At 35.2% G+C, this 25,112-nt stretch overlaps 2 protein-coding genes across 2 annotated transcripts; one reads left to right on the top strand and one right to left on the bottom strand.

Annotated features, from left to right (window-relative positions):
* Positions 1 to 234: 234 nt before the first annotated feature.
* Positions 235 to 21,561, bottom strand: LOC149769935 (uncharacterized). Its single transcript, XM_089949642.1, has 3 exons — positions 21,440 to 21,561; positions 17,932 to 18,181; positions 235 to 3,193 (listed from the first exon to the last, which is right to left on the bottom strand). Exons 1-3 carry the CDS (start codon positions 21,488 to 21,490, stop codon positions 2,775 to 2,777), a joined length of 720 nt encoding a protein of 239 aa, XP_089805768.1. The 5' UTR covers positions 21,491 to 21,561; the 3' UTR covers positions 235 to 2,774.
* On the top strand, positions 6,044 to 9,813 carry LOC149769936 (uncharacterized). Its single transcript, XM_089949643.1, has one exon. It carries the CDS (start codon positions 6,044 to 6,046, stop codon positions 9,443 to 9,445), a length of 3,402 nt encoding a protein of 1,133 aa, XP_089805769.1. The 3' UTR covers positions 9,446 to 9,813.
* Positions 21,562 to 25,112: the final 3,551 nt, after the last annotated feature.

Below are 25,112 nucleotides of genomic sequence, written 5' to 3'. Positions count from 1 at the left end.
TAGCTCATCCCTAGCCAAATGTGGCAAAAACACTGAGCTGTCCCCTCAGTTTAAATGTTTGTCGTTATTTTTTTTATATATAACTCTTTTATACACCCAATATGCCTCTTTATAAGAAATCATTATTTATAAAAAGTGTTAAGGTTACTAATACCAAATGTTTACCTTTTATACACGTATTCGTATTTTAAAACTTTATTTCAATTTTGATGGATTCTATATTGATGCATAGATTCATATACACGACGAAAATGTTAGGCAGCAAAAATGGCAAAGATATTGATTGCTAAATTGTCAAGAAAATAAAACCTCCCAAAGAAAAGTAAAACATTATATGGAGAACTATCACATTAAAATAGCAGATAAACACGTACATAACACCTTAAAATGTACATAAAGCGAACGATACAGGTAGAACAGATACAATCCTCAAAATGTAGGTTGATTTCTAGCTGTATGATATTGTTTTACTGTCAAGGTATGCAAATAAATACCACGATATTTTTCATCGAATTACTGAGCAAAATGTCAGTACTTGTCTATAACGTGAATTAAAATGATTGTCTTAGAAACGTCATTCATCCTTTAAAAATAATTATTTAGCGCTGTAGTGACAGAAGGCTGGGTTTAGTGGAATTCACAAAGTACCACTCCATCAGTTTTAAACAAATGCGATTAGTTTCAAACCAAGGAGTAAAATGCCTAATTTATGAAATTTGTATCTAGAACTCTGCTTATTATTGCAATTTACAACCTTTAAATATCATGGTATTTCTTACGGATTTATTCTCTTTCTGCTTAGAACCTGACCAGCTAAGAAGTAATTTGTAATTAAATAAAAATGATTAACCCCGAAGGGAAAATTTGAATTCGTTAAAAAATTAGGAAATAAATAAATGGTAAGCAAAAATCATTTTACAATATTCATTTCAATAAGCTTATTAATTAATATGTATAGCTTTAAATTAAATTTGAAGTCTAAGTTTAATTTCTGTTGGGGCTAAAACAACTCTGTACAACTAGCTAGCAATAATTTGAAGCGATAAGCAGACTGCCAAGGGTTGGAAAAAGAGTATGTTTCTCATATAGCTTGCAAGATCTATATAATCAGTTAGCAACCCCTTCCAGGCTTTCTGAAAAATGTGGGCGGGTGTGTGGGTTTGTTCCTATTGTTACTTTGTCAAGATTTTGGTTACAATAAATTGTGGGTATGCGAATTCTTTTCATGTCTATTTACCCCGTAAATTGTTCCATGCGTTTTTTAATGTAATAGCTAAACTTGTTCGCTTAAGGAATGTCTTTGCCGCAACCCCATCCCACCCTTTAAAATCAAAGATTTAAAACGGAATTCATCAGGAAAGTATCAACTTGGATACTAGAAGTACTTTCATAGGAAAACTTGATAGAGAAACTAACCGAGACTATCTTAGAGCTGTTTAATTGTGTCAAGAATCTTGTGGTTGTAAACTAATCCTTTGTCAGTAAAATGATACCCATCCAAGGATATACAATACAAATACCTTATGTCTAATATAGCTGCAATAGTGGGAAGCTTGAAAATCTTGTTATTACTACTTCGCAATTACTGGCAATACCAGCATGTCATTTTCAGGAAAATACTTATAAAATCTTTTCATGATTCTAAATGAAAATGGTAACATTCAATACATGACCGTCTTGAAACACATGTTTTCGCTCCTCTTAAATGGAAAATTATTTTGACAAGGGGGATTTAATCAGAAGAACTCTTATGGTGTATAGGTGGTCCTAAATGAAACTGACTAACATTCAATAACATCGTCATGGTGGCTACCTCGAAAACACAGTTATCTCTACTCCTGCCGAATGGATTGGTATATCAGCATCTGGGTTTCACCAATATACGTACGATACCCAGTATGTCCTCAATGACGTGGTACCATTTATGCATCCAAATTGACTGTCACGATGGGTTCCTTGAAAAGAATTTTATAACGACTCCACTTCAATGGATGTTCATTATGGCTTGGGATTTTCACCAAAGACTTCAAGTTCTACTGTCTACTTTGTGGTAAATGAAAATAATGTCAATCTGGCAGCAAATATGTTCACTAGAGTAGCTAATTGAAAAATCTTGTACCACTGAAGAATATAAGAGATGGCTGCAAGCAGTTTAAAGGATCCAATGGTCTTGTCTTTAATTCCTGGAATTTCTTTCCGCCCAGTAGATCATCTGTCCTATTTTGAGCAATGAGAGCTATGTGTATAATGGCCATCCACCTGCATAGTCTCCCAGTCTGAAATATGCTATCTCTTCTAGGGTCTGTGTTATTTTCTCCATTCCTACTGTATAGGGTAGTAATAATATCAGTTATAAATATTTTTCTATAATTTTGAAATGTACTGAACTTCTATTTGCTTCCAATGTTCCTGTTAAGATTGTGTTATACACAGTGTATAGTAACTAGCATTCGCTCAGTTCTCTCCTCAGTTTTCTAAACAATTACTCTATTTATCACAAGCATGATATCTGCTCCATCAAAATTACATTTTACATTTTTCCCTTTTGTGCATCAATAGTGTTAATAGCGCTGTCAAGACGCCATCTGCATCTGCTAATATGAGTGTAATAACATCTACGGGTTAAACAAAGTTGTCAGCTCTTTCGCTTAGACAAACTGATTATTGACTCAATTTTACCATATGAGTTGCTGAATTATGAAACTACAAACGTTACTAAACTCAGCAATGAATATTTAAATGCTGTTAATCATTCGTCAAAGTTCGTTTCCAGATTACTTAAGTGAGCTAAATAAGCCATAGCGATCTGTCAGAAATGGATCCTTGAGATTCATCACTCCTTCGGTCACCTTCAAACGTCTTCGTAGTATTTCAAATTTTGTGTCTGATGATAAAAGTTGGAAGTTTTGGTCATTTTCATATCCTTTAAAAGTGTTACTCGACTTGTATTCGCCTAGATCTTTTGAGCTAAAATAGGCTTTCTCAATTCTATTTGACAACACTCCGACTTGGACTGCCTTTTTCATTCCAAAGTTATCGGCAACTCTGAGATGGAAGAAAAATTGGGGGTACATTCCATCCTTAGACATGTAATCTAAACTGAATTTTTCTGCAATATATTCCTCACATCTGTGTAGAACTCCTTCATGCTTGAATCTGTATGCAATGCTTGCCACCTGTTCTAAATTTTTGTCTGAAAAGGGACAAAATATTTTCTTAAAACTTTGTTTTCAGTATCAATCATTGAATATTTAAATACTGAAAATCATTCGTCAAAGTTATCGCAACCTTTTAACGAGACACGACATCACTCTACAATGCATTGTTTGCTTGAAATATGCTACTCATGAAATTTAAAATATAGTAACAGCCGTCGGTTACAGATTTGTCTAACATTATTTTTGTCTCCGTTGCGGAGCTTCTCCTTATAGCGACTACTTACAACATGTGCTCGTCGCTAGCTCAAATTCGTAGAGAATATCTAGTAATTGACCTTACGCGAGATGATAGATCGCTCCGCCAACCAAATTGCATGATATGACGACCTATTTACCTCCTTCAAACATACATTACTGGGCAAAGAAATATGTTTCAGTTTAAGTGATATATTTAATAAAACTGATTTGTATAAATGTGAAAATACCACGTTGCATAAATTATATTTCAGTAGACAATATTTATATTTGTATTTCAAGTTTGTATGGTAATCAGCTACTTGTTTCATTTCAGTAAATTATAAAACTCGATTGTAAAGCTGCGTCAGAACATATTCATGTAAAATTAAATTAGCTCCAGAAAATGCTAACTTATTTAGTATATAACCTTATTCTTATTAATTTTGTCTAACTTATGTTTATCCTGCCTTAGAATTAAATGAATTAAAATTATCCAACAAACTCTTAAATAATTACTGTTTAGAAGTATACTGTTGTACATAATAATTTTAAAGTTCTACTCTATTTGTCAGATGTAAAGTTGATCAATGATGTGTGTTGATGTAAACATGTAAATGCATACTTAATATATCGGTAGATAAATATATGAAACCATTATTCTTGTAGTTATTATTAATGACATTTTTCGTAATCATACTCCTCCTTCAGCTTAGTAAGTAAAGAGTCACTCAATTATTTGAAAGATCGAGATGATAAATGATTTGTTTGGGACAAACCAACATTAAAGTGTAATTTTTGAAACTTCAAATTAATGTCATCTGGGCTTCAGTGCTGTATATGGATATAAAGGGTAATTGTTTAAAATGTAGAATATGGCCTTACGGTGTGGTGTTCTTAGTGTCTTGCTACGAGAGTGTACAGTGAGTAATGAGGTCTTGGTGATGATCCGGAAGTGAAATCTGCTCGGTTTCTTTACAGTCCATCCTCTCACAAAAAATGCCGGCGAATCTATGACAAGAATTTCACCGTGACGTCATGTTTGAAGGTATTTTAGACTAACGTATGATTTACTTTGATTGTCACACAGTGGAAAGTTCAGTACTAAGAAAATTAGTGAATATTAATGATGTTCCTGGGACTTATTCAGTGCTTTATTGATTAAAGTTCACAATTTGTGTATAAAACATTTATTATTAATTATAGACACATGAAATGCGAATATGTTATGTATATTGACGTTGAAAATATCAGAATCAAATTAAAAATGAAAAGTTATGTTTTATTGTAAGAATTTAAATGAACGTTTAAAAAAGTTTAAAATTGTTTTCCCTGAAAAATGCACATATATAATATTTATTGGGAATGATATTAAATAATATCAGCATTTATGTATTTCTACACCATATATGGGACATTTTCAAAAAAACTCGAAATTTATGTCACACTCATTTTTTTTTCAAGATACACAATTAGAGCATTAAAAAAATAGTTTACAAGGTATGTTAATACATATTCTAAATAGGAGCACACAAAAAAACTATACACCTACATATCTTATTGTCTCGTGATCATGATTTATATCCTCAAAATTGACATTTTTGCATGTCACAAAAACAAATTTTAATATTTGTGATAAAACTATGTTACTTAAAACATACAATTTTTAACTTTTTATAGCTCAACTATAAACTTTAACATGATTTCTTTACTTCTTTGTCACTAACATTCAAATATTATAGTATTTTTTTTTTTTTTTCAATTTCACTTTTGTCACAGAAAAAATGTCCATTGCATAACGCATACACATTTTTTTTATTTTGCATTACCCCCCTTTATGTGTTATTTCCCCTTGTACTACTTGTCACTAACTCTACTTTCATAAAGTTAAAATGGCGGGGTGATTGAGACAACAAAAGACATTTTACAAAGAAAACATTGATAAGGTAAGTCCGATTAGTGGCATATATTTTAAACATGTCCAGTAAGTAACTCATACAAATAGCATTTGCTGCAATCTTTGGAAAACAAGAAATTATTCTAATAATTGCATTTCCTGTGCAGATGTTATTAACAGAAAATTATCATTGACCTTTAAGTAGTGACGAGTAAAAATAGAAAAGCATGTGAATATGTCCATTGCATAACAGTCCATGATATAACGCCGAATATCGTTATGCAATGGACATAGTCCGTTATGCAATTGACAAATGCCGTTAGCTGATGGACATGATTCGTTATGCAATTGACAAAACATGCAACAATGAAATAAAAACATTCAGCAAAATAATACACTACCCTCACAAACATTTTTAAAGTGTTTGCGAATTAAACCAGTTTTTATTGCATTTATTCAAAGCCCTTCAAGGTTCATGTAGACTCACAGCATCATACAAAACGTCCTCGTGATGAAGTGGACAAAAATATATTGCTTATTTTAGTATGGCAGTAAAGTGGCACATCATTTATCTAAGAATGTGGTAGATTTTATATTGAAAAAAACAACGATAAAATAGTCTGTGCATTAGTTAAAAATCTGACTAATTCCTGTAACAAGACATGACAAAAAAGTGAATTTAAGGCTATATTTGGCGACATGTCCATTTGAAAAATATCTTCTTTTTATTATCCACAGATAAACCTAAAATATCATGGTTTTGACAACAAAAGAAAGACAAAGGAGGTTTCGTGAAAGATTAAAACAAGATCCAGAAAGATATGAAGAATTTAAACAGAAAATGAGACAACGGTATCATGACCAGAAAGCAGCTGGCAAAATTACCTTAATTGACACCAAATCCGAAAGAAATAAAAGAAGTCAGAGAAAATATTGGAGACAACAGAAGAGGAAACAGAGATCAAGACAGAAAGACTTGGAAAAAGAACTTACACCGCCATCTTCGCCATCTACACCCGCAAGTAAAGATCAAGAACCTCCAGCACCGTCAAGACCACAACCATCTAGACAAAAGGAACAAAGTAAACGTGAAAGAAAAAGAAAGGATGCAAAGTGCTACAGAGACAAGAACTCCCTACAAATGAAACTTGATAGTGCCAACAAAAAGCTGGCTATGTACAGGAAGAGAATACAAAGAATGAAAGATGCACTAAGTAAGGATTCACCAAAAACTAAAACAAAGAAATTACTGAGACATCTGGCAGGCAACAACTCATCGCTCAATAAAGTAAGAAGGTCCCTAGAGTTTCACTATGCTTTAATCAAACAACTTAGACTTAAATACAAGTTAAAAGAGAATAAGAAAAAGGTTAGTCATGCTGTAATTGGTAGTGTGATTCGAAAATATAAAGCCCTAAGCTATATTCGATCAGAAATTGGAATAAGGAATCCATCAAAAGATGACAGGAAGAAGAAGAAAGGAACTAAAATCAAGCGTCTGCGTGTTGATGTTCAGCAGTTTTTTGAAAGAGATGACAATTCCCGAATTACAACAGGAGTTCGTCAAACTGTAACTAAACTCAAGGATAAAAGGCAGAAACGTTTATTGCTAGATACGATTGAGAATCTTTATGAAAAGTATCGAAGGGAAGCTAAGGAAGCCATAAGTTTTACCACATTTTGGCGTCTCAAACCATTTTGGGTGAAACAAAAGACAGAAAAAGAGAGGGAGACATGTCTGTGTAAGACTTGCGAAAATCTTACTTTTATGGCCACTGCCCTGTACAAACACAAGGCAATAAAAACATTTAATATTGAAGTCCTAGTAACACAAGTGGTTTGCAATCCTAATAACAAAGACTGCATGTTTGGGAATTGTAGTAGTTGCAAGGAAAAACAAGTAGAAACAAACATCGAAGATTTCAACACTGAGATCAGTTGGAATCAGTGGAAAACAGAGAAGGAAAAGAGAACATTTAAAAACGGAGAAATAAAAGAAGTAACTGTCACGAAAAAAACCCAGGAAAATGGATCACTTGGACATCTTATGGACAGATTTCACGATGACCTATGGATAAAAGGAAGAAAGCACCTTTTCATTGTTAAAAACCAAATGAATCACTACAGAAAACTTAAGGAATCACTAGGCCCAAATGAATGTCTTCTCCACGTGGATTTTGCAGAGAATTATGTAGGAAAGATGGAAAAAGAGATTCAAAGTGTTCACTTTGGAGCTTCACAGAATCAAATAACACTACACACAGGTTATTATATCACTGGAACAATGAACAAGCTTCAATCTTTTTGTGGAATTTCAGATAGCCTCCAACATGATCCATATTCTATTTGGGCTCACTTGAATCCAGTGTTGAGTGAAATTAGAGAGAAATATCCAGAGGTAGACACTGTACACTTTTACAGTGATGGTCCAACGACACAATATAAGCAGAAGTTGAACTTTCACATTCTTAGTAATGAAATTTTTAGTTACGGCTTTACACAAGCTCAATGGAATTTTCATGCTGCAGGGCATGGCAAAGGGATACCAGACGGAATAGGGGCAGCTCTTAAGAGATCTGCAGATCAGAAAGTAAAACATGGAGCAGATATTCTTAATGCTGACAGCTTCTTAAAAGAAATGAAGACTACAAACACTTTGATACAGGTGTATCTTGTCAGAGATGTTGATATTCACAGTATGGAGGCAAAATACAAGAACCCACTGTTAACAGTTCCAGGGACAACAAAACTCCATCAGATTTTTATTGATAAACCAGATGTTATCAAATATAGAGATGTTAGTTGTGTATGTTATAAACAATGTTGCAAGGACCATCAACTTCAAACGTTCTCATTGTTACCAGGTACAAAAGCAGAAGAATCAAAAAGGGTGTTCAGCAAAGGCAAAAGTGAAACAAATCAGAAACAAGATAACAGCTTCAAGGATATACCGATTACAGATGAGAAAAAGAAACAGACTACCTTGAACGGTCGAACGAATGAGGATCTACAGGAAGTCAGAAGAAAAGAAGGAACATTTAGAAGAATTCTAAAGTCATTACAGGCTAGAGACACATTCATTAATCTGAAAAAGCAATGTGCCATAATAAAAAATCAGATTGGGTATACACATGGAACACCAAGGTCTTATCATAACTTTCAAGCTGAGCCTATTTCACAATCAATTCTACCAAACAACATTTCTGTTAATGGTGACACGGCAGTGAAGGTCAAAGCAGACGGAGATTGTCTTCCTGCGTGTGGAAGTGTTTTTGCATATGGGAACGACTTACATGTATTTGAGATGAGAACACGAATAGTAGCAGAACTGACATTAAATGAGGAATACTATCTAAATGAAACTAATCTTATCAAAGGCGAGGTAGCAAACACTGAAAAGGTTGGATCACTGATAAAAGCATATGCAATGTATTCCGAAGAATACATGCATGATGGGAAACTAACATCAGATAAAATCAGAGATATTTATGAAAGAGAAGTTCTGAAGATAACTAAAGAAAAAGTTTACATGGGAATCTGGCAAATCCATGCCCTTTCATCGGTTCTAGGAATGTCACTTCGATCTATTTACCCTGAACTTGGAAATCCAGTAGTTAGACGACATTTGAATAGAACAGTTGAACCAAGAATTAATGAGAAAAGGTCATGTGTTGGACAAATTTTTTGGACAACTACTAGATCAGACATGCAAAATCAAAACTGGATACCGAACCATTTTGTCCCCATTTTACCAGAAACCTGCAACACCAGTGTCAATGAGATTGAGAAAAAAACAGAAAGAAACACTAATGCAGAAATCAAAGAACTATATCATAAATTTTGCGAACAAACCAAATCTACTGAAGTGAGTATAGATGGTTACCTAGGAAAGTATGTTTTAATAACATACAATGACCAGTATTATCCTGGATTGGTTAATGACATTGATTTTGAATCTCAAATGGTGTTTATCGAATGTATGGTCAGAATTGGATCCAAAAACGAAAACTGCTTTTTCTGGCCAAAGAAAATTCACGACAAGAACTGGTATGAACTTGATGAGATTAGATGCATGATTTCTGAACCAGAACCTATTGAGGGTACAAACCACTTTGCGGTAAAACAGTCTGAGTGGGAAGATGCTAAAAGACCCTAAACCTGCACTTACATTTTAACTGTGTATCAAGATGTAAAGATGAAAAGAAACACTGTTTGAATTTGTATTTCTGTGTAGTTAAGATTTTTGACGTGATAAAATTAGGGTAAAATGTTAGTGTAGTTTGATAAAAGTTAGTTATGATAGTTAAAATTTGCATATTTTAAATTTTGTTTCAATGGTCATCAAGTAAGATACTTAGAGACTTTTGCCTTTATATTAATTGACCATACCAATATGTTTTTTTAGTAAATATGTTTCTTCTGTTTTGACTTTTTAATTTAAAGTTTATATTAATTCTTGACAGGATATTGTCAACTGCATAACGAGAGTGTCAATTGTATAACGGTAATGTCAATTGCATAACATGCTTAATATAACATTTTTTGCAAATTCTAACACCATTCAATGCTTGTTATCTAATTATTTAATGTTGTTTTCATCATGTGTATAACATCAATCTCTTCAAATGGGGATTGTTTATTTGTTGTTCATGTAAAATAATTTTTTTCGATTGTTTTTTAAACATTTTTTAACAATAACTACATGTTTCAACAATATAATAAGTTAGTTGAAAAAATGGAGGATAAAATAGGTGGGATATGTTTGTAATCGTATAACACATTATTTGGTTTATGGTTTTGATTACTATATTAACTCAGAAAAAAAATATAAAGATTTTTGTTATCGTTATGCAATTGACATTTTTTGTAACCTGTATTTGAATATTTTGAAAAAAAATATATTTACTGTTTGAGTTAAGGTTGCATATTTTTTATTAGTGGTATTTGATGTTGGTTTGTTTGATTGAAAAAAATAAAAAGTCTTTATCAAATAATTTATTTTTGTCCACGGCCTAGTCTGAAATTTCGCGTTTTTTTGAAAATGGCCCATATAAGATGCAGTGATGGATACTTGTCAAATTTGTCACAGAAAATATTTCTGTAATTCAGAATGAGACCTTCATATAAAACACACGAGGGCAACATTATATTTGGCATTGTGCCTTTAGTCGCTCGTACTTATTAGGGGTCCAAGCAAGTAATGCATGTGTTATGATGGGGTGACTTCCTTCGGAACACATATCTGCTTGTATAGCCTTTAGTAATTGTTTGTAAACAGAGTTGTAAGGTATTTAGTGAGAAAACAGAGATGAAAAGTTATTATTGAACCTACTCAAATCCCTACTAAATCATTTTAAGCTGTCCGAAAATGAAATACCGATCAAAGGGATAAAATATACTTTCCCCAGGTATATCTACCCCCGGATGTATGGAAACAGCAAGACGATGTAAGCTGAACACAAAATGCATTCCATTTTGTCGTTCAGTTTGCTTAAGATCTTGATATGTTTGATTCCTTTTTAATCATGAAGTCACTGGTGTGCAATGAGAATAGCACTGGTTCATGTACTGTGACTCGTGGTACTCTGGAATCTGCTTTGGACCAACTTGTTATGGAACCATTTATCGCAACACATTGTTCTCAAAACAAAGATTCTATGGAGCATAGAGTTTTGGCAAACTGAAATTGTGTGCTCTTTAATAAATCATGGGGGACAGTGCCAAAGGCATTTTCAGTCTAGTACAAAATGTCGACTTGGTCAGCTTTATCTAATGTTAATTCCACTCATCAATAAAACAGCATAGTTGTGATTCACAGCTGTCATGCCTGGAATGCATTCATTTTCTCAGATATAATAGAAATGTTATATAAGTGCTACAAGATGACAGAGCAGACAAAAACATTCCCAAGCACCTTAAAAAGAACAATGATTGAGTGAATTTCGGTGGTAATAACAGGCCATTCCGTGATCATATTTTCTGAAGAGTGGGCATAATCCTTTGAGATGTTGCAAATGTCCAAGGATTGTCAAAAGAGGTGTATGTACTGATACCAATCCAGAATACAGTTACATAGCTATTTCGGGATGTATAAATACATTATTCGGACCTCAAGTATTTGATAGGTTTAAACTATGTAACTGCGTGGCCTGATTAAACTTTAAAGCGCGATGAACTTTGTCCAGCAACAGCCCGTATTTCAGAGCCTGATCGAGCAGTCGATGATATAAAATGTACTTGGTCTTGTTCATAAGATACGGTACAAGGTATGTTTGTACTTTGGCGTCTCTCAGACCAAACTCATTTTCTTGCACTAACTGTTCCTTAGACAGTTTCTCACTGTCGACCATAAGCTTTTCAGCGCAGAAGGAATAATTGTTGTGGAGCTCGTGCAGATATTCAGAATAGATAAAACCGCTCACGGGAAGTGGCTGAGACAAAGCCTAATTATACAGAATGTTTGTGTCAGATAAATGATGTACATGAGTGGCTTAGTAGGGTCGTAGTTAGACAGGTATTTGTTATTGGTCACGGCGTGGTTTGCTTTACTCATGACGGTAATTCCGCCTCGTACCATCTGTTCGGAAAATAAAAACATGTTCGCGTCGGTAAAGAGTCTGAGCTGTACCCAATCGTCTTCAACAAAGCGTTCAACTTGAGTCCGGGCGCGAAGAAGTACCAGATTGGGTCTAGCTGACAATGTTTTTGACAGGTTTACAAAAATATTTGAAACACGTCGGCAATTAACAGCACATCTGTTTTTAAATATACATCTTGGTAATCCCCGAGTGTCCGACAGCCAATTTTTTGCCACATCACGAGAGCTCTATCGTATTCGTCGTCGGTAATATTCGATACATTTAAGTGGGAATAAAATGTGTATTTGGAAGGAGAAGAAGTTTCATCAGATCGTGAGCAGCCATCAATGTGTACTCGTAAGGATAAATTCCGTTTTGCTTGAGCGAACTTATTTTTTTTCTGGTTCGACATCGTCATGGTGAACGAAGTCAGGACAATTTTTGGCTAGTTGGTCCAGTGTCGCCGATATAAACTGGAAGCTGTCTACGAACCTAAAGGATCCAACCGATAACATGTGCTTTTCAAAATTATTGAGATGCTTTTGATTTTGGTTACTACAGATTGTAAGTGTTCTATGATTCGCTGATGGTTCAGCGCCGCCACGATAAAGTGTCAATCGTTCCCTTGTAGATTATACCCGATCACTGAAATGAAGGTGGGATCCTTGAAATTGAGGTTGCATTGGGCATGGGCTGCACCACGATAACGTTCGGTAATGTGACAGTGGTCTCCGACATTCATATCGTGCGGTTTGAAATAATCGTCGAAGATATGACAACGATCTGCCGACTTGTGCTGCCACTGTACTGTTGTTCTGGCGTGAGCGGAATCAGCGTAGATTGATTTTTTCTGATGTCGGTGATGAGCACGTACGGAGACACGAGATGTTCAAAGAAGGACGCAATCAGGACCATGACGCTGGCGATACGCAGATGCCGAACTTTCATTGACACCACAGCAGGTTTTGTAACAGATCGCGCATGGTACGTGCTGCTGATCAACTTTGTGAAAGATCGATCAGCATCAGGATAAGGTCCTTCCATTTTTTCCGTATCGCTTCAGAGGCAAACACGATATGAAGAGTCTAAGCAAGTTCTGATGGAATTTTCAAACTGTACGCTACGTTTTCCCGCCTCGGGCATATGAACAGCGTGTACATCTTGAAAATAAAACAAAGCCACGTGCTCATCCAGCTTTTCCCGTCGGCAGAAACACTGCAAACATTTGTCTCATCCAGCTTTTCCTGTCGTCCGAAACACTGCAAACATTTGTAGCAGAAATGCGTCATGTTGTCGGTTTTGGTGCATTGCGAGTGGCACAGACGACTAAAATACTTGATCAGATGAAATGCGACTGAACGAAAATTAAATTGATGGTGAGCGATAAGTTGATTTTGAAATCACTAGCAGGTAGACCGAGTAATCTATTTACCGAGTCTTGTTTTCTTCCAGGTAAAAGACGCTGATCGACTGAAGATTTTGTGCTTCCAATTTTGGGACATCTTTGTCTTCCGATAGAAACCATATATGGACTGTTTTAATGCTGAGAAATATGGCTTGTAGTTGGAGACATGATCCACGTGATTCTCTGCCTGGTGTAACGTGGAGAGCACCGCCGGAACATCAGAGTGGCCACCGTTGTTTTATAACGTTCGCACATGCTTTAATTTTCGAAAATCGTTGGGGGAGTTTGATGCATTTCTTCCACGCAACTGCTGATCTTTCAGCGTTTGAAACGTGCCCGAGTGCACTCCGGCATAGATTCACGCCGATCCTTTCGCCTGGTAATCTTATATGCGACGTTAGATACATTATCAGACGATGTCGACGATCGCGCTGAAATCGTGACTGTGAGAAACGATGACCAAATTTGATCTCAGCCAGATGTTGGCGGATTTTTCCTGCTCTGCTCGCGTGACATGAACATTAAGTCGACACTATGTTTGATAGCCGTGTGTGTTTGAAGTTCTTGTTCAACATTTGGTTTCAGCAGTCGTTGTTGCAGTTGCTTATCAACATCGCGCGCTAGCAGCAAATGAACGACAGGCTCGACAAGTTAAAACAAATGAAACTGCGAACTGCAGGATATCTAGGAGAAAAGCAAAGAGCACAGATTTGATCAATTTCAGACATGTAAGCAGGTGGGCAGACTAGGTAGATTACAATCGTGGTTTACAAAAGGTGGAAAAGATGACTTATAGGTAGTGGGGTTTCGATTCGTTACTATAGCAATCCATCCGAGATTGTTAAGTGATTAAAATTATTGATAGCTTCTAAGCAAGCAGGTACTGTTAACAGATTACGAGATGGTCTATATTTTAAATCATTGTACCAAATTTTGTACCATGAACTGGTTGTATAACATTGAAAATGTTTTGCATTTCTAAACCGATTATTGGCACCGTCAAATGGTGATAAAAATTGTTCTTGTGTCAGCACACTAAAATAAGAAGATGCCTCTGGATGATACCACGCTGTTATTTGATTCGTGTTTGGTAAGTTTCACCGTCAGGTACAGTCCATCCCGGGAATTAGACCAGAATACATCGCACGAGATCGCACTGATTACCGACGAAATAGGTAACAATTTTTTTATTAACTTCACCGCGAGCAACAATCAGTTCTCTTAATGTGCAAGTGCTCAGCAACAAACGATCACGATCTCTCCAGGAGGTTTCAATATTACCAACATCACCACGGTAATTTCCAGACTGATCACGGCTAACGGATACAACTCCGCGAACATAAAAATCGATCCCAGTTATTCCACACTGAGCACCAGAATCACGTTCTCGGGTGGTTATCTGCAGAATTTGACATCTCCAACTCAATCGGATCCATCCTGGATTTCAGCACTGGCACGGTATTATGGGATATTGGTGTGTACAAGAGGGAATTACCAGTGAACCTCACCGACGCGAACAGCTTACTCTTCAATTGTTCGATCGTTCAAGGGTCGCTCTCTTTGGTCGGTTCAGCTGCGTGATCAACCGACAAAGTTATAACGATGGATCTGGATTCACTGGATCGCCATCGTGAAGCTGGGCGGTGTTAGAATCCCCATGAGATTCTTACGTTTGGTCCAGAACATGCAGGGTTTATCTAGAATAGAACATGCTTTACGATTGATTTTCCTACGTTTGGTCGAGAAACCCCCATAGCTCTCATTAACCTGTGCCAGAACCACTTTTCTCTGCATGAAAAACCTCCATTTTATAAAACTACTCTTGTTTCTCAGCATTTATAAATGAAAATATCTTGAACTTCTTACTTTTAATGCTTTTTATGTTCATTGATACAAACGTCTGATCCTTTTGTTCAGTTTATTGTTGTTGAATTTGGGTCTGAACAACTTCCTTTCCTATTGTATTGTTAGTTTCAATTTGTGAGTCTTTTTCAAGAAACGAGTCAGGGAAATTTAGAATGTCACATTTAAGACATACATAAGTACTAGATGTAGCTTGAATTTAATTATATTTTAACCTACATACATTTGATTAGTTATTGTGGATCCAAAGGTGGCAGGAGTCGCACTGCATAGTCTTGTGGGAATTCAGAAAATGGCCATTATAAGGGTCTCACTCTGCTGCACAACTTAGACAAAACCGAGCATCTAATGATAGTTTCTTTGCTTATTTTTGTTGATACCCACTCCACACACTTTGAATGATTCCATCTTTTGGAGCCATTGCATTAAATAGCTCTATCTTTTTCATATCTGATTTGAACACAATTTGCAGTGGTCATTGTTGGAACCTTTACTGATTATGTTATCACCTGCCAAATTAAGGAATAATACCAGGGTTATATTGTATCCTTGCTGAAAATGTTCGAATAAGTCTGTTTTGTTGCAATTGCCAGGTTTATAACATAGTTAGAATGTTCTGAAAGGCAGAAGGACTGAATTCTGGATGGTAAAATGGTCATTCTATATTTCAACAAAGGGCATTTAGAGCTACAGTGGTTGTAAACATGGCAAAAGATTAAATCAGCTTGTACATATATGCTATTATTTATATTAGGGGGAAAAGATGATGGGACATAGTGCAGGACAATTTCAGATATTCAACAATATCGTGGGTACACTGTTAAAGTGAGCGATGTTATTAGTTCTAACTTGGCAAAAACTAAAACAATTACTCCATTTAAAATATAAGTAGCTCCTAAAATTATGTTTAAAAGTAAATACAATTAAGAAATTAAAACTTTAAGCTCTTAATTATTATAAATGCTAAAGTCTTTCAATGAAAGGTAGGTCCTTCTTGCTTGAATTATACACAGGGGTACATGCCATAGGTGTGACTTTAACTGCAAAAATACAATACACCTGCAGTTGACTGAAACACTGTTTTGCAACTCGTCTGACTACCACAAACCGTAAATGTTTTCATAGCAAAGTAAATTGTTTTAAAATGGATACTTTTTTCCATCTTACAGTTTTCGTGGCCACAGCTAGTACCAGCCGAGATGTTATGATCGTCCACTTAAAACAGGTCGTAGGCATATTTTTCAATATTGATCAAGATTTGGGAAACATAAGACAAACGTTGAGAGAAATCAATGCTCAATATGCAATACTGAATTTGTATTTGTGTATATATGTGTGTGCATGAAATCTTAGAAGCAATGAATACATATAACATAATGTGGACTATATGCAAAATATGTGATCCGTTTTTTTTTCTTTATTTCGTCTGATAAATACAAAGGATAATGACATTGTAACAATCGCATGATTATCGAATAATGAATCAAAGTCATTCGATATCATCTTAACTGTTGTGTATGTTTAAATTAATTGTTTGTCTGTCAGTTCCAAAATACTTTTTATTCCATTGCATGTTATTGTAATGTAATATTGTTTACTGAACATTTTGAGAATTAGGTTCAGTTATGTGTGACTTGATTGATTTTGTTATATTTATTTCATTGACGTAAATATCTAATAATAGAGGCACTGTATGTAGTTGCTGACCTTAAAATCTGTGACAGTTTTGGTAAACAACATGTTTGAATTTTTTAAATTCTTTCTCGGAGTATGAATCATTTACCTGAGTCAAGGTCATACCTGACTACGAGACTTGAGGCACGTGTTAGTTTGTAAACACACTTTTAATTTTTTCAGAAAGATGAACTCCTGACCTCCCCCCGGGCATCTGTTTGGCATTTTAGTTAGTCCTATAACTGACGTTATGATAAGAATTCTATCAGCCATGCCTTAACACTTGAAAAGTCAAATTGTTTTACATTGTGTCAAGATTGGGGCTGAATTTTTGTTTTCTTCAAATTATTGAATTTCAAGTGATTCTTTTCCCTCGAATTACTAGTGCTCTAAATTAAATCTTTGGACAAGGACTTTTACCGAAATATATACAGAATTCAAAACTGGAATACTATTTTCTGTGATCAATTAAGAGACTGTTGACACATCAGTACAACGCTGACTATTGCTTATGTCATCGCCTTCCATCTTGGATTTCAGCGGGATTTGAACTGTGATTCATTTAGAACTTTTTACTTGATAGGACTTGTGTTTTTCAATTCTTAGATTATTACAATTTGGATTTAATTAGCAATAACATAAGTTCTTATTTCATATTTTTTACCTTTTATTCAAGGGAAATACATTATTCGTTAAATTTTACAAGGCTTGTTGTCTTCACTCTTTTCTGTTACTTATTTTAAGAAAATGGATTCAGAACAGTACAAAGCTTGCATCAAATGATTGCCCTAGCCCAGAATTCAATAGCTTCATGAATCTGTCTATCATCTCTTGCCTGCCACCCATTATTTTACATTACTTGCTATATTCTCTGATAAAAGTTGGAGACTCACCTTTGTGATATTCTTTCTAGTGCAATCGTAAATCATATGCATCCTACTGCTCACAAATGTTATGACATATTAGTAAAGGAACCCAAGATCATTTCTACTCTCCTTTAATTTCTTTGCGGTCTAAAAATAACACCCATCCACCCAAACACTCTCACCCTTTCCCACGCTGGATGATATAGCAGAATTTCTAAATTGTCAGGCATCTCTATGCTATACGAAATTTAATTACCTGTAGTGAGCTGTAACGTCTTTGGATGTAGGCATTCAAGGTACATAATCATGTCTTTGTAAGGCACATCAGCCAATACCAGTCGTGATTTGTCTTCGCTGCCCTTAATCATATTGGTAAATACAACAGACCCAGCCATTAGTGGATGTTTAGCAAAGTGCAGCTCCTTTCCTTGTACTACGAGGGTGATATCTGTCAATTCAGATTTCTGGAATAATTCAGGTGGTTGTTCATCTTCTGCCTTGCGCACCTGTGACACGGAATACTTAGATGCTAAAGCTGCCATGAATCAAGCAAACATAATATATTCGTACACAAGAATGATACTGGTACTTTAGAAAAGTAAAACGGGATTTTATATTTGAAGTTTTATCAAACATGTTTACATCTTAATCTAATTCAAATTAAGTTCTAACGACAAATGCAATATATGACAGATTCTGATAGCTGGTAGCCCTCCTCCCGCCCCCTCCACACACATATACATACATACATAATGAGCCAGAAAGAAATGGAATATTTCATAAAGTAATTTTACGGCCTGGAAATGTTTTTAAATGCAGAAGCTTACATAGTCTTTACTGCATGATTCCTAATGGGGTTGTGCCTCAATGACACGTTGTCTATCGTCTCCAATGTTACATCTACTTCAATTTGTGAAATATGTAATCTGGAATATGATAGATGAATCAAATGTCAGCAGAAGATGACACTGTATAAGTGTCCATCATATTTCAAGTTTAATTCGATTAATGTTTTCTGTTCCAAAAAATAAATTTAAATTGAAGATTTGCCTCTTTCGTCATTCCCAAATTACTATATAAATTGGAATGTCAGTGCTTCGCAACACGAGAAGTTTTGTTTAGAATACCACTGTATGTCTCGCCTCCTTCATTAGTACATAATCCAAAACCGCTGCATAGAAAAGCAGGTCAAAATTGAATTGTATGGATCCTATCATAAGTGATAAAGGTGAATACACACATCGGGTTTCATGAACCTACATGCAATAGGCTATATTCTACCCATCTGTTGTAGACATGCAGTTACAGTACAGTACTTACATAGTGACAAAATCACCTTTCTCAAAATGTCTGCATAATCACAAATCAAATTATGTTCCATGAATGTTTGGTATTATGTCACAGACAAAACCATATATTCTCCTGCACATTATATTTAGTGCGGGTGTTTCAAAATACTTTATAAATATTTTAAATTTGTCCTTTTGTAGTGAAGTTTAAAAAAAGTACAAAATACAAAATCTTCTCTTCTACTGTTTTTCACCTTTTTTTAGCACTCTTTACAGCTGGGCTTTGCCTTTCTGTGCTAGCTCTGCATTTGCATACAAATTGTTATATCTTAAAATGTTACATGACGCTCTGTAATCATAAATAAATGAAAATTTACTCAAGCCAAAATTTAATTTTCATTTTGAAAATGACCACAAAAAACGCCTCCAGTCATTTGATTTGCCTACAGTTGGTCATTTTCCTAAACAAGTTTCAAGGTAAACATACGCCATGTTAGGAAAGTTAATATTCTAATTATGTCGATGCTATTCTTTTATTTTTGTTTTTATAATTATTCAATAGATTTGTACTTTAATATTTTGTACAGTATGTGAGGTAGTGTCTCAAGAACGTTTTACAAGGACTATAATATATGCAAAATACGAGGGGCTGGGAACAAAGATTATGGTGAATATTGACACAAAAATAGCAACAGTACATTTTCAAAGCTGAGAAATATCATTTAACATGTTAAGTTTTGCCATGAGCTTAAGGCTCAGTCAACAATCAGGAATGAATTGGCATTCTTAAAAATATACTAGCGTTAAAGTTTAGAAAGCATTAATTAATAATTCAGTTAAGATCAATACTGATATCTACCTGCTACTTTGATATACATTTCACAATCTAACTTTCACTTATATTTATATTAGTACTGAGTGCATGAATAGAAAGGTGAACAATGTATCGTCCCACACCCTAATTTGACGCTACCCAGTTTTGAGGCTGTATTATAAACGCACAGTTCTCAAGAGAACACAGCTCTCATTGATTTAACAAACACAAAATTTGTTTACAGTGATCAACATAAGTCGCCAAACAGAAACATTTGTGAAAAATCATAGTAATAATTGTGAAATGAAAGAAAAGTTACATGCCATAAAAAACTGCATTTCACAAATTCACTGATAAGAATACCTTATCAGCTGTTCTGACGGGGCTAATCAACTTCCCGCCATAATAAACATCCAGTCTGATACTCAATATTTTGTTTGCCATGTTAGTTACAACTAATAACTGTATCATTACCACTGTTGAGAACAGTGTACAAAGTTATAAAGGTGTACATGGATCTGTCATTAGTGTTATTCTCAGATGCTTCTCTTGTCACTATAACTTGTGGAAATTTACATGAAACATAATTGTACGATGTATTTCATAACTAAATCAACATCCTATATATTATTTCTTATTTGTAAATAATTCTTTTCTTTTTTCTATCGGATAAATAAGAAATTTTACTTTAATAGGAAATGTTCAATCAGCCTTTTCGAGAATATCGATATTTAACTTATTTGAACCAATTTGTTATTGATACATTGGTTTGATAATGTTATGAATTACAATGAATGAAAATAAAATGTCCTGTTCTATTTTGTCTTATGTCTCTGATTATTTGCACTTTTAGAGACATAAGTTATAAAGGATGCAAACCAGTTTTAAAATTTAAAAAATACAAAAAAAACACCAACCCCCCCCCCACAAATAGTATATTCAAAGACTGAGTTTCTGTACATTAACAATGCCAGTTAAGTAAAAATAGAAGAAAAAAAAACAAAAAAACAGCCATACAATAAATTTATTGTTTTAAATCATAAGTACATATTTATAAGTTCCCCAATTGAATTATTTTATCTTAAACAATAAAATCTGTTCCAAAATAAAGATTATTATAAATATAATAATATCTTTAGGAATGCTAACACAATTATTTTAACGTCATTTTCATATAAACTTGAGTTTTATTTCTTCTGTATATGTTGATATACAATATATTATTTTCAACGAAGCAAGTTTGCAATAGTGCTACAGGAAAATAAATAGACTCATGTGAGGTACATCATACTGGGTGACGTAAAACATGATCTTTACAGCAAGGGGTCGTCTGAATGAAAGCTCGTTTAGAAGAGTCTGAGGGAATATATCATTGTTATGTATGATCCGTACTTTGCCAAAGTACCTAATGTTTCCAAGGTAATGAAACATATTACTATGAAAGAAGCATATTTCTGAAAAGATGAAAGTAAATGCTAAAGGGTTTAAGTGCGTCAAACCCGGGTAATCTACTATTGCAAGGGGCCCGATAGACCAACAAGTAGGTCTCCGCATTTTTTCTTCTGACATTTATTACTAATGTCAGAAAAAAAACAGAGACCTACTTTTTACTTGTTGGTCTAGGAGCCCGGCTCAATATTTCAGCTCAAAAATATTAATACCTCATCTGCACCGTTTTTGTTCATCTGCGTATGTTTTCTTGGAGTCTCCATTTAATCACCAAAGTGTCCCACAAACTTAAGTTAGGGTAATTCGCCCACCGGGAAGTGAAACAGTAAACCACACTTCTACGACCGTCGCTATATAATCGTGTTGTCAGGGCGCACTTGATTCACACTTACGGTAAAGAAGTAGAAGATTCTAATTCAGTTCACATACCAAACCAATGTAAACACCATGATATTAAAATTTCAATAACTTTAAATTTCTGAGTGCTCATGATCAAAATTATATTTATCAGTACAGATGAAACCTGGATGACAACTTGTGTGCAGAGAAAAGTAAATGAACCGTGGTAGGTTCTGGACCTACATGTGTTTAAAACATGTGCTTTCAATTCCTCACCAAAGAATCAGGTGCTAATTTCAGTAATGAGTGTTCCAAACTCGAAACTATTAAAAGACTGAAATTACATCAAGAAAACAATGTCTCTATTTTTTAAAGTTACTACTAAGATAAGCTCTCAAACTATTCTTTTTCCTACAAAATAACTCTTTCATTATCAACCAATCCTGGCCAGCCAAATCCATATACGTTATTCATATATATCTTATATTCACACATTTCCAGGCTGGTTCCCTTTTCTCCATACAATTAGTACCGTGTGTCCTACCTAGATCAGTGTACTGTTAAATACTGAATCAAGTCGCGTATAAGTTCCAGTATTAATTCAAAATGGCTTTAATGGACAATGATCATGTCACAAAAAGGTTTGAATAAGACTGTCTGCCTTTTATTGCAGTCCCAGCAATGTCAGTAGTTAATGGGGACAGTTTAGCGACCATGGGACTTTAATGTTAAAATAGGGGGTTTGCACTTTGGCGACAATGGGAATTTAACATGGGAATGTCAACTGGAGGTCAATGGGAATTGAACATTCGGTAGCGTCATGGGATTTATAGGGTCAAAACTTTTTATAGGGTAAAATGTATTTTTGGGACAAAGGTTTGATAGGGACAAACATAGATATACAGAAACAAACAAATGCGCATCCAAACAAACAGGAAAGATGAGCACTTTTCCGACTCTGGAATGTGGTATTACTTTGCGGGTGATATGGTGGATTTTGATTTGGAGTAGGCTCTCTCTGTCTGGTCGCTGAACTTTAATTTAAAAAAGTAGTTTAATAGAACCAATAACTAAATAACTCGTAAATAGGTTTGTTTCGTGTCCAAATGTTTATTTACTAAATAGGTAGTGCTTAGACCAAAGCACAGGTCAGAGAGCCCATTTATATACTTGAAAAAATGTTTTGAACACATACAACAGACTTTTCATTTTCGAGTTTCTATTATATCTGTGAGTCTTTCTTTAGAACATTTCTGTCTTCGTTTCTGTTTGTTTGGATGTGTATTTGTTTGTTTCTGAATGAACGTTTGACCCTTATCTGAGAATCTGTGTTGCTTCCTAATTAGTCGCATATCTGGCATTTTGAGAAAGGTTTTCAGTTGGGCGTAAAACACTTGACACGTTAAGTTGTATTGTGTTGTGTCCAGTTTGGGCTGAATTTTATTTTCTTCAAATTATTGAATTCGAGTGATTATTTTCCATGGATATACAAAAGTACTCTGATATAATTCTTGGATAAAGATATTCACTAGAATTTATACTAAATTCAAAACTGGAATAATATTTCTTTGATTCAACAAGATATTGTTGACACATTTGCACTTTGTAGGTGACTGCAGACGTCATCACGTTAGTAGTGAAGGGGGGCACCCTACGGACAATGGGAATTAGCATTACAAAACCCCTTGGGCAAATCTACAGACAATGGAAATTTAACATGGAGAAAAATCGTGGGCAAATCTACGGACAAGGGGAATTAACATGGGAATAAATCGTGGGCCACTTTACGGACAAGGGGAATTTAACATGGCGATAAATCGTGGGTCACTCTACGGACAAGGGGAATTTAACATGGGATTATTTTTTAAAAATTTTTTTAAAAAAGGGGTAGGCAATTCAAAGACTATCTCTTTTCGAGAAATATGGCTGGCCCTGAAAAGGGCCTTTGGTTTATGTTAATATGCCCTTAACATAAAGGGCATTTGCGACATCTTCTTTTCCTCAAACTTCGTCTTACAGCAGGGCCATACATCAGAGTCCGCTTGAGGCAACCTTGTCTCTCTATATAGACTCTTCTTATCCACAGGCTGCTGTTGGTCCTGTGGACAACGGTCCACTTGGATCGGACATACATGAGCATGTCCGTCCTGAACATCATCGTTGACACAAGGGTTGAAGATTCAACGTCGGTCCACATGTTGAGGCTCCGAGAATAGGTGAATCAATGCAGTGAACGGCGCTTATTTATAGGGAAAGGAAGGATTGAAACGGATTGAGTTCATTCACCAATCCTAACACGCGTTACAGAATTCAGTCAGCCCGCATCCAATCCGAAGAGAGCAGTCTGTGACGTCACGTAGTCTATATAGATTCGCTAGCGCTTGTGTGCAGTCAATCTATGCGACAGTGATTCAACATGACGGAAACTCAGAAAATGATCCATCGGGGTGCACCAGCAGGGGAGACTGCCCAAGGGAACTCGGACTTACTTTCAGAAGAGGTGAATTGGGATTTTGTGGATTTTCTCTCCTCGCAAGAATTTGTTCCAGAACCTTCGTTACCTTCTTCATTACCGCAAGTGGAAAATTTTAGACAGAGACAGAAAGAAGAATTGGAGAAATTTATACAACGACAAAAGGAAGCGGAACAGGCTTTTCTCCTACAGCAACAGCAACAAGAAGAAGAGGTAAGAAAAAAACAACAACAGCAACAGCAAGAAGAAGTAGCAGCAAAGAAACAAGAGGGTGAAAATCAAACGGTCACGGTACTGTTGGACATTTTAGCAGAGTTAAGAAGTCTGAAACAAATGTATCAGACTTCTTTATCACGACCGAAGAGAATACGACCTTCCCGAGCTAAACACGTCAACCCTGTGACTAAGCCTACCGTACCACCCTTAGTGATTTCAACCCAATCATCATCAACATTACGCAGTCCAGAAGTAGGCCTTGGCCGTGGCAAAGGCATAAGGCAGTTAAAGTTGATTGCTTAAACTCACCCCTACACCATGAAGAAAAAAGGCCCTTTTCAGGGCCACCCACATTTCTCGAAAAGAAATACAATTTCAATTTGCCAATAACTCAAAAAAAACCACCCATTTTACCCTTATAGTACGTGTCTGTGTATGAGTGCGTGAGTGTAGCTTCTTATTTTAAAATCAAAACTCAAAGACTCTTACCTTATATCATTCATTTATTCTTTTCTCCATTTTTTTACAATCCAATTCACAATTCACAACTCAACACTTTAATTAAAAGTTCATTGATTTCTTCTTTTCTCCTTGTTTAGTCTCTCTGTTTTTTGAATTTCTTCACCGTCACACTCTTTTCCTCTTCTTCCTCCTCGCTTTCTTCCCTTCTTCTTTTTTTCTCCTGTTTCTTTTTCTTCACCTGTCTTCTTTCTTCCTCAGAAGAATCCATCTCTTCCTCCGAAGAATCCCTCTCTTCTTCTGAAGAATTCCTCTTTTCTTCTGACTCCTCTTGTTTCTTTTTTGGGCAATCTGGAGACCAATGTCCTTTTTCTTGACAATAATAACAGGTATCTTGA

The sequence above is a fragment of the Sinohyriopsis cumingii genome, unplaced genomic scaffold, assembly GCF_028554795.1.
Source record: "Sinohyriopsis cumingii isolate HCF-2022 unplaced genomic scaffold, ASM2855479v2 utg002988l, whole genome shotgun sequence".
NCBI lineage: Eukaryota > Metazoa > Mollusca > Bivalvia > Unionida > Unionidae > Sinohyriopsis > Sinohyriopsis cumingii.
Note: the sequence above shows the minus strand (reverse complement) of the source record. Positions and strands in the feature narration are given on the sequence as shown.

Bases quoted from the DNA above. Each gene is read 5' to 3' on its own strand.
- LOC149769935 (XM_089949642.1), bottom strand. From the start codon at position 21,490: ATGGAGACTCCAAGAAAACATACGCAGATGAACAAAAACGGTGCAGAT. The intron at 18,182-21,439 runs GTATTAATATTT...TCCGTGTCACAG, and splicing joins ACAAAAACGGTGCAGATGAG to GTGCGCAAGGCAGAAGATGA. The intron at 3,194-17,931 runs GTAATTAAATTT...GTCCCTTTTCAG, and splicing joins GACGTTACAGCTCACTACAG to ACAAAAATTTAGAACAGGTG.
- LOC149769936 (XM_089949643.1), top strand. From the start codon at position 6,044: ATGGTTTTGACAACAAAAGAAAGACAAAGGAGGTTTCGTGAAAGATTA.